This window comes from Oenanthe melanoleuca, chromosome 13 (assembly GCF_029582105.1).
Source record: "Oenanthe melanoleuca isolate GR-GAL-2019-014 chromosome 13, OMel1.0, whole genome shotgun sequence".
Taxonomy (NCBI): Eukaryota; Metazoa; Chordata; class Aves; order Passeriformes; family Muscicapidae; genus Oenanthe; species Oenanthe melanoleuca.
Window position 1 is genome coordinate 18,317,195 of NC_079347.1, and position 9,259 is coordinate 18,326,453.

The following is a 9,259-nucleotide window of genomic DNA, read 5'->3' on the forward strand; positions in this document are numbered from 1 at the left end:
GCACAGCTCGGTGCCGGATCCACAGCTCGGTGCCGGACCCGTGCACAGCTCGGTGCTGAGTCCATGCACAGCTCGGTGCCGGACCCGTGCACAGCTCGGTGCCGGGTCCATGCACAGCTCGGTGCCGGGTCCATGCACAGCTCGGTGCCGGGTCCGTGCACAGCTCGGTGCCGGATCCACAGCTCGGTGCCGGACCCGTGCACAGCTCGGTGCCGGGTCCATGCACAGCTCGGTGCCGGATCCACAGCTCGGTGCCGGACCCGTGCACAGCTCGGTGCCGGATCCACAGCTCGGTGCCGGGTCCCGCGGGGCGGGGCCGGGCTCGCCGCGGGGGAGCCGCGCCCCCCCGAGCCGCTGGTGCTACAACAGCGTGATTTCCCCGAAGTGATGCCGCGGCGGCCGCCAATGGCGAGCGCGGCCAGCCCCCGGCGCGGCGCGGATTGGCCGGGCGGCGGCCGGGCCCGGGCGCGGGGAATCCCGGAGCCGCCGCGTTATACCCGCGGGCGCGGCCGGCGGCAGCCAGAGCCGGCGGCGGGAGCGCGACTGCGGGGACACAGCTCGGCACTGCAGGCACAGCGAGGTGGGTCACGGGGCAACCTGTGCTTTGATGCTATGGTACAGCCTATAGTATATCCTATATCCTATATCCTATATCCTATATCCTATATCCTATATCCTATCCTATCCTATCCTATCCTATCCTATCCTATCCTATCCTATCCTATCCTATCCTATCCTATCCTATCCTATCCCATCCTATCCTATCATCTTCTATATCCTATATTCTATCCTATCCTATCATGTCCTATATCCTATATCCTATATCCTATATCCTATATCCTATATCCTATCCTGTATCCTGTACCCTATCCTATTCTGTCCTATCCTATCCCACCATTAGCCCCCCACTTTGCGCAGCACGGAGGTTTCAGGGTCCGTGGGAGCGGTGCCTCTGTCGTGCGGGGGAGTTTTGGAGGCGGAGCGGGCGCGTCGCTCCGGCAGCCGTCGGGTGGGCACCGCGCATCCCTTGTGCGGGCCCGGGGAGGGACAGGCCGGCTGCTGTCCCTGCAGGCCGGGGAGGGACAGGCTCGGCGGTGTCCCTGCGGGCCGGGGAGGGGACAGGCTCGGCGGTGTCCCTCGCCCCCCGGGCCGGGCACGGCTCCGCTCCGCGGTCAGCCCCGGGGGAGCGGGCGGCCGAGCGCCGCTGCTCGGGCAGCGCTTGGAGACCCTGCCCGGGACGGGCACTTCCCGGGGTCTCGTTCCGCCCCCGCGGAGCGGGTCGCTGGTGAAAGTTAGAAAAGTGTTCTTTAGGCAGTCTTGGCCTGTGTGTCTTGGGAAAACACCACAAACAGGAAATTATTTGTGCAAAGGAAGCGCCGGGAGGGCCGGTCCTTGCGGCGGCAGCGTCCGGCTCCTGGGGACGGGTCGTGGTGGAATTGGGGAACTGGGGAACTGGGGATACCCACCCGAAGCAGCACCGCTGCCCTTACCTTGCGCAACTTAATTAATAATAAACTTTTCAGTAGAGGCTTGTGCAGTCGGTGCCTGTCCGTGGCTGCAGAGCGGGGAGCACCCGCACCCAGCGGCGCTGGCTCCCTCCCAGAACCGGGCTCGACCCGGGCCCGAGCCGCCCACGCTGAGCTCCCCACGGAGCACGGGCTGAACACCCACTGCTGCCATCGGCCTCTGCCGAATAACAAACCTGAGCCCCGTCCTGGAGCTGAGCCAGGTGCAGCAGGAAGCATTTCCCTCCAGGAGCAGGTGAAAGGCACTGAACGAGAGTTTAGACTCTGGGAAAGTAGTTCTGTGTCATTGGTGGTGATGCTGAGCACAGAAAGTGTGGAAGGAACGACACTGTAGAGTGGTTGAACTAGTGATGAGGGTTTGTCTGACCTGTTTGTTGCTTCTTTCACAGCCAATATGCCAGTGTCCAGAATGCGCATGAGGCCCTGGCTGGAAATGCAGATTGATTCCAATCAAATACCAGGACTGATATGGATTAACAAGGTGAGGCTGCTCTGTACTGTCATCATCATTATTAGCACTACTAGTGTATCATTAACAATCCTCCTTCTTAAATGACACTAAACACAAGATCATAAAGGAAAAGACATGGAGGAAGCTTGACAGCATTATGTTTAAAAAGCAACAGTTTTTGTTTGCAGAAAAGGTAGCTCTGGTTGGTACACGGTGGAGTAGTTCCATTTTTCCCTCAGAAAATTCCCAGGAAGGGAATGATAAATTACAGGGGAAAAATTCTGAGTATATTGGAGAATGAAGAAACCTTCAAAATCTCTTTTAACTCCTGCTCTTCACTGAGCCAAGTCACCTCCTGCCCCAGATAAGCAGCTGCTATTATACTCCAGTTGCTTCAATTTTCAAGATTCAGCCTGAAAGAAATGTTGTATTTTTTGTCTGTAAGGCCGAAAGGTTTGTTACCAGGGTGTAGCACAGGTTGAGATCACTGAGATCATTGAACCAAGTCTCTGAAGTTTCCATATCCATCCCAAGAAGATATTTAAGCTACATTTTTTGTAGGATTGCTGCAGAATATTATGGGCAAATTAAAAAAGGGGTTCTCCAACAAAGTGTATCTAGAAAAAATGCTGTAATTTATGACATACTAATGGGTTAGATGTGATGTATTGAAATTATTCTAGGATAGATTTGATAATAATGCTCACTTCTACTGTACTGTACCTTTGGGTATTTTTCCCCAGTTTCAGAAACCATAAAAAGCCTTAAATACTATGAACAAAATAGATGGAACCATGGCTGTTTAATTAAAATATAGATTAAATAGCCATTGTAGTTATATGCCAATAGTTATAACCTCCCATGCTCTAAAATCTAGAATCGGGGGCTATAACATTTCTGAGCTGCAACTGAGAACTCTGATTAAATCCATCATTCCAAACTGGCATGTGGTGTTTCTTGTGTAATTTAAATCTCTATTGGTTTAATTTCAGGATAAGAGGATATTTCAAATCCCATGGAAGCATGCAGCTAAGCATGGCTGGGACATGGAGAAGGATGCCTGCCTTTTCAGGAGTTGGGCCATTCATACAGGTGTGTGCTGGCTTTACATTCCCATCTGTCATATGACCATCTTAAACAAGGCATTGTTTTTTTGCCTTGACTTACACTGGTAGCTAGATTAACTACTAGTGTATATATCAGGAAATAGAATGTTGGTATCTTTTGGTGGGAAAAACCAGCACTGGAAAGTCTAAAATACATAACTCATCTCTTATACCTACCTTTATAGGAAGGTATAAAGAAGGTGAGAAAGATCCTGATCCAAAAACCTGGAAGGCAAATTTCCGCTGTGCCATGAATTCCCTGCCTGACATCGAAGAAGTGAAGGATAAAAGCATCAACAAGGGCTCCAGTGCTGTCAGGGTTTACAGGATGCTGCCACCCTTGACAAAGCATCAGAAGAAAGGTAAACCCTTGGCAATCCAGCCAGAGTTACACTGGTAAACAGCACTTAAATGCCCTGCTCTATATCAGCAGGGGCTAACAGACCTGTTGGTAGCACTGCTGCTACTAGGCTTGCTCACTGATTATTGTTAGGAACAGCTTGTACAAACAATTAATTTTATCCCAAACTCCTTAAACATGCCTAAAGGCAGCATCAAGGGGTCATGGGGACTGGCTGGTGCTGTTGGTGGTTGAGCTTGCTGAGCAGGTTTCAAGGCTGCAAGAGCTCACACTTGCCTAAAATGTGCAGCCCTTTCTCACATTTGTCTTACTTTATTTCACAGAAAGGAAGTCAAAGTCTTCAAGAGAAGCAAGAAACAGGAGCAAGAGAAAGGTATGTGTCTGTAGAGGCAGCTGAAGAAGCTAGAGGTTTTGGTGGTTTTCTTTCTTAACTTTTTTTTCATATGGGAACCTGCGTGTACTTAGACAAGTCTTTCATGCTTTACCCTTGTTTTCACAGTGTTATGAAGAGATAAGGCTGAAAGAATCAGCAGAAAGCTTAACCAGCACTCCTTTGCCAGATGACCACAGTGGCTACACCATTCACGACTATGCAGGGCAGGAAGTGGAGGTGGAGAGCACAGCCATCCCCTTAGGTGAGACGCTGGGTTTGGGTCTGAGCAGAGTGGAAAATGCCATTTGTGCCGAGCCCACGGTCAGAGACGAGTCTTGGGGCTGGGGCAGCTGCATGTCAGACTGGCAGGGAGGGAGCAGAGGTGCCTGTCCTGTGCTGAGTACCAGCTCCTGGTGCATCCCACAGGCCTGTCCCCCTGCAAGGTGAGCTGCTCCCTGCCTGACTGGAGGCCAGCAATGGAAGTCACCGTGGCTGACAGCACCAACGACCTCTACCAGCTCCAGGTGTCTCCCCTGGCTTCATCCTCTGAAGGTGGGTGCTGCTTTTCTCCTGCCCCAGTCTTTCACTGGTCTGCTGGAGGCATCAGAATGAAAGGACTGACTGGGTCAACAGGAGAAACAAGAGCTGTTTTGTAGAAAAAACAACCCCCATCTGATAGATTTGGGAATTTTGAGTTGCCAAACCAACCAGGGTACAGAAGGGAAGAGCTGGCACATGCCACCTGCTCCAACAGAGGTGGTGGAGGTAGCCATGCTTCCCACTGGGAAAATAAATAATTAACATACATATTCCAGAGTGGTTCTTCACTTGAGGTGCAAATCATCTTCCTCCTGTCATCTCCCACAGCAAGTGGAACTGCTCTGTTGAGTCCTGGGGAGGCATCAGAGCCCTGCACCTCAACATGCAGTTGTTGAAGAGCATCAGAGATGAAGGGCTGTGAGGAGTCTGGGGTGGGCATGAATAAGGAGTAGTCATGTTGTGTGACAAGAGAATAGGATGCAGGTTCTGTGGTGAAGAAGCAGAAGTATGAGGCCTAAAAGTTGACATCTATGTTTTCTTCCCTTTTTTTTATGTGCTGACCAAACAGTCACAGATGAAGATGAAGAGGAAATAAATCCAGATATTTTTAAGGTAAAACCAGCCCTTCTGGTCAGAATAAAATTGTCCAAAGTTGGTGTTTGTACCAAGGGAAGCAGGTACAATCCTGCTGGTCCAGTCTCCTGTGAGTTGAACATACACTTTCTTAATGAGGCAGCCTGAAAAATTAAATATCAAGAGAAAGCTGCTTTGCAAACATGAACTGGAGAGAGCACACCCATGGAAATATTGACCCTTCATGTGAAAGTCAGAGGAAGTTACTGAGTTCTGCTAGGAGTAGAGGTTCATAGAATCATTGAGGCTGAAAAAGAACTCTAAGACATCAAGTCCAACCATCAGCCCAGCACCACCATGTTCATTAAACCATGTCCTCAAGTGCCATATCCTCATCTTTTTGAAAACTTCCAGGGATGGTGACTCCACTGCTTCACTGGACAGCCTGTTCCAGTGCTTGACAACCCTTTCTATGAAAATTTCCTCCCTTATATCCAGTATAAACTTCCCCTGGCACAACTTGATGCCATTTCCTTGATCTCAGGTTCTTGTATTAGGGTCTGCAAGGATCCTCTAGACTTTTCTATTTTGCCCTTCCCTCCACCCCTGACATGTTTGGCTCCTAATCTGCATGTCCAGACATGTCACTCATCCCACTGATAAGATAGGAAAAGGTGAAAAGGTGCTCCAGCCCTTGCTGTTTTGCATGAACTTTTTTTTTTTTTTTTTTTAAACTGTGACGAAACAAGTTTTATATAACTTAGCATGAGAAAACAGAACTTGATCTTGTTGCTTACCTGTCCTCTAATTAAGGGCAATTAATCAAACATTGCACCCACAGTGGGAAGGAGCAGTTTTTACCATCTCCTCCTTCTCTTCCAGCTGCTTGGACCAGCCCAAGATTGGCACAACACCAGCATTGGGGGGAAAGGCTTTCTCACCAACGAGTCAGGCACCCAGAGCCTGTGCAGCACCTACAGCTTCAAGGAGCAGGATGTGGACAGTGACACCATGTCAGGTACAGGCTCCTGGGCTACCCCTGACAGTCAGGGCCACAGGGTGATGCAGGGAGGCAGCAAAGGAAATGGAGGAATTCACCATCCTTGTGCTCTGAGACTTCCAAGCAGCCTGCTGGAAAGCTGTAAGGAATTTGTTGATAAAAAGAAAAAGTCAAAAACACCTCCAATAAGCAAAGCCTGCAGATTTCAGGGTTATACATGTGTAAGTTAGGTCAGCTTTCAGGAACTCCTTGGAATATAACTGGAGAATTTCTTCTAGCAATAGCTTAAATGAAACAGCTTGATAGAAAGTGTTTATGTATTCTAGGAAAATAATAGGCTAAAGTATTTACTCTTTTCTGAGAATTCTTACCATTGTTGATATTTATTTTCAATATATCTGTATACTGTTTTGCTCTTGCTACATTAATTCAGTGTCCATTCTTGGTTCCTTTTATCTAGGAGAGATGGATTTCAGGTTCTTTGACCAGAAAAGCAGCCTAGACTTCTCCTGGCTGGATACAGTGAGGCCAACCATGCAAGTCATTCCCTGTGGATTGTAAACCCTTGGCTTCCTCCAACCACAAACTGCTCTTGGATAGAAACTTCAACAAGCGTGGAAAGAATGGAAGAAATATTTTGTTACTGACTAAAGGAAGAAAGTAGCTTTTCTCTTCGGTCTCAGTTGCAGGCCTGGAAAGGTTAGCATGGAAAACACCATTATCAATGTAAAAAAGGATCCCCACCTCTCTAGCAGGACTCTGGCAGGACTCTGGCTGCAGCTCCCACCTTCTTGGTCTGGAGGTGAAGCTTTTGCTGGAGGGTGTCTCTGTGCCATGGAGTCTGCCTGGTGGGGCACCACGAGCCTAGGGAGCAGGTTACCATCCTCCCCATGTGTGGTGATGAGCACTTTACCCACAGAGCACTCAGAGGAGACACTGCAGATTAATCTCTGACCTATTAGTTTTGGTTGCTGCTTCCCTGTGCAACACTGGTGACATTGAGCATAACAGCTGTCATTAACTTTCACAGAAAAAACTGTGCTAACAGGCTGTCTCTTCTTTGATTTACTCCATCATATAGTTCATCTTTCAGACCTTTCAAACTCTGTAAATAGACCATTTTAATGTGAAAATTCAGTTTAGGCTTTGCTTCCACCTTGTCCATTCCCCAGGGGCACTCATAGGATGCTCTCTGCCATAGGCATGTCCTATATCTTTCCTCATATGAGTTCAAGAGCTGCTGCATGAAACAATTTTGCACTGAGAGGGGCAGAGCTCTTTATTTTTACCATGCCTTTTGTAAATCCCTTCTGGCACTCTGTGGGGATTCCTCCAGTACTGCACACAAGCTGTAACATCCCCCAGATTCTCTGGATCAGCATGTGCTGGATAGAATTGGTTGTAATGTGTGTGTGTAATAGATAGGAATCAAATCACTAAGCTGTAACAGACTATTTTCTTGTACATTTTATTTTTGTATATAAAGTGTTGTATATTTGTTTTCATAAATTGTTTTATATATTACATGTTTACTTTTTCTCATGGAAGAGCTCTGAGGATGCATTCCAGCTTCCTTGAAAACACCCAAACAGATGTGCTGTTGAAAGAGAGGCAGTTGGAGGGGTTTTTTCATGACTCATGAGAGGACAGAGAGTTTGTTTGCTCTCATTTCCTACCCCCTAGCCTCTTCCAAGAGCAGCTGCTGGGTGGAATCCTGCATGTAAGGCAAGGGGATCCCTGGTGCTGTGCATTGCAGGGTAGTGGGTTTGTATTTTTGTATTTGTCATCCTCTGCAATACAGACCTGACTCAGAGCCAAGCTACACTAAGAAATCCTGTACAGCAACTCCTGCTGTGGTCCTTCCTATCAGCAAAATGGTTTCTGGGATTAGATCAGCAGTGAAGCCCTGGTTAAGCACCTCAGGTTTGCCTAAAAAGAAAGCACAGGCACAATTCAGAAGGCAAGGGGGAAGCAGGCTGTTTTTCCCCTGAGTGTTTGATTCATTTGCTGTATTCATGCTGTAAAGGGTCGATGTTATTACATCATGTGTGGCTGGATACAAGTGGGGCTGGGGCAGAGTGTGAGAGCCACAGCCACTGACACTGCCTGGAAAACCCCTGTGCTCTGCTGGCCTTTGGTGAATAACTTCATTTTCTGGGCCAGGGCCAAGGAGAATATCAGAGGAAGACCCAGCCCAAAGGGCTGGAACAAAGAGGACATTTCCTTGCCTGGGGCACAGGCTTTGCTGCAGCCTGACCTGCAGGGCAGGGACAGCGAGGCTGAGGGAAGATGAGAACTGGCTGCCAGCTCATGGGTCCCAAATGCAGCACGGTGAAGTGCAGGGGCAGCCGGGGAGGGAGAGGCTGGGCAGGTCCCTTTGTCCTGTTAACCATTAACCAGCCCTCCCTGGCACAGCCTGAGGCAGGCCAAGGGAGCACCTCGGGCAGAGAGAGCTCCTGGTGGCTTCATCCTGCAGTCCCCTGGCTGGCAGGGTGTCTGGCCTGAGGAAATGCCCTCCAGCTGGAAATCCCTGAGAACCTGGGCTGCCTTAAACCACACACACCTCAAATCCTGCAGATCTAGAGCAGGAACTTGTCTAGTGAACAAGCAAAGAAATCACCCACCAGATTCTCAGCCTTCAAATATATTTATATATATATATATATATATATATATATATATGTATGTATATATAATTTATTATTTATTTATTATAATATATAAATAAATATATTATTTATATATTTTATTTATATATATTTATATATGTATAAATAAATATTTATATATAAACATTTATATATATAATATATATATAATATATATAATAAATATAATATAATATAATATAATATAATATAATATAATATAATATAATATAATATAATATAATATAATATAATATAATATAATATAATATAATATAATATAATATAATATAATATAATATATATATATAATATATAATATATATATTAATACTTTTTATATATATATATATATATATATGAGCTTATAAAAGAGACAGAGCAACTTTTGACTCTTTATAAACTTTTTAATGGTGACAGGAGAAGGGGATATAGCTACAAACTGACACAGGGTTGGACTGAATAGATATTGGGAAGAAATTCTTGACTCTGGAGGGTCATGAGACCCTGGCACAGGCTGTCCAGAGCAGCTGTGGCTGCCCCATCCCTGGAAATGTCCAAGGCCAGGTTGAGAGGGGCTTGGAGCACCCTGGGCTAGTGGAAGGTGTCCATGCCCACAGCAGGCTGGAGAAAAATGAGCTTTAAGGTCCCTTCAAGCCCAAATCATTTGATGATTCTATA

The 9,259-nt window shown here is 47.1% G+C and overlaps 1 protein-coding gene across 2 annotated transcripts; it reads left to right on the top strand.

The window, feature by feature from the left end:
• The first annotated feature begins 451 nt into the window (after positions 1-451).
• IRF1 (interferon regulatory factor 1) lies at positions 452-7,454 on the top strand. 2 transcript variants are annotated; one of them, XM_056502241.1, is made up of 10 exons: positions 452-580; positions 1,916-2,007; positions 2,970-3,069; positions 3,269-3,445; positions 3,768-3,817; positions 3,944-4,079; positions 4,244-4,369; positions 4,926-4,969; positions 5,813-5,948; positions 6,391-7,454. In XM_056502241.1, the coding sequence occupies exons 2-10, from the start codon at positions 1,921-1,923 to the stop codon at positions 6,489-6,491; spliced, it is 957 nt and encodes a 318-aa protein (XP_056358216.1). In that variant the 5' UTR covers positions 452-580; positions 1,916-1,920; the 3' UTR covers positions 6,492-7,454. The 2 variants fall into 2 exon arrangements, with proteins under 2 accessions (XP_056358216.1, XP_056358217.1); XM_056502242.1 differs by lacking the exon at positions 452-580 and adding an exon at positions 1,425-1,761.
• Positions 7,455-9,259: the final 1,805 nt, after the last annotated feature.

What these genes read in the sequence shown, in the direction of transcription:
- IRF1 (XM_056502241.1), top strand. Translation starts at nt 1,921, where the DNA reads ATGCCAGTGTCCAGAATGCGCATGAGGCCCTGGCTGGAAATGCAGATT. An exon ending in TAAATCCAGATATTTTTAAG is followed by an intron (nt 4,970 to 5,812) that starts GTAAAACCAGCC and finishes CTTCTCTTCCAG; the next exon opens with CTGCTTGGACCAGCCCAAGA. An exon ending in GGACAGTGACACCATGTCAG is followed by an intron (nt 5,949 to 6,390) that starts GTACAGGCTCCT and finishes CCTTTTATCTAG; the next exon opens with GAGAGATGGATTTCAGGTTC.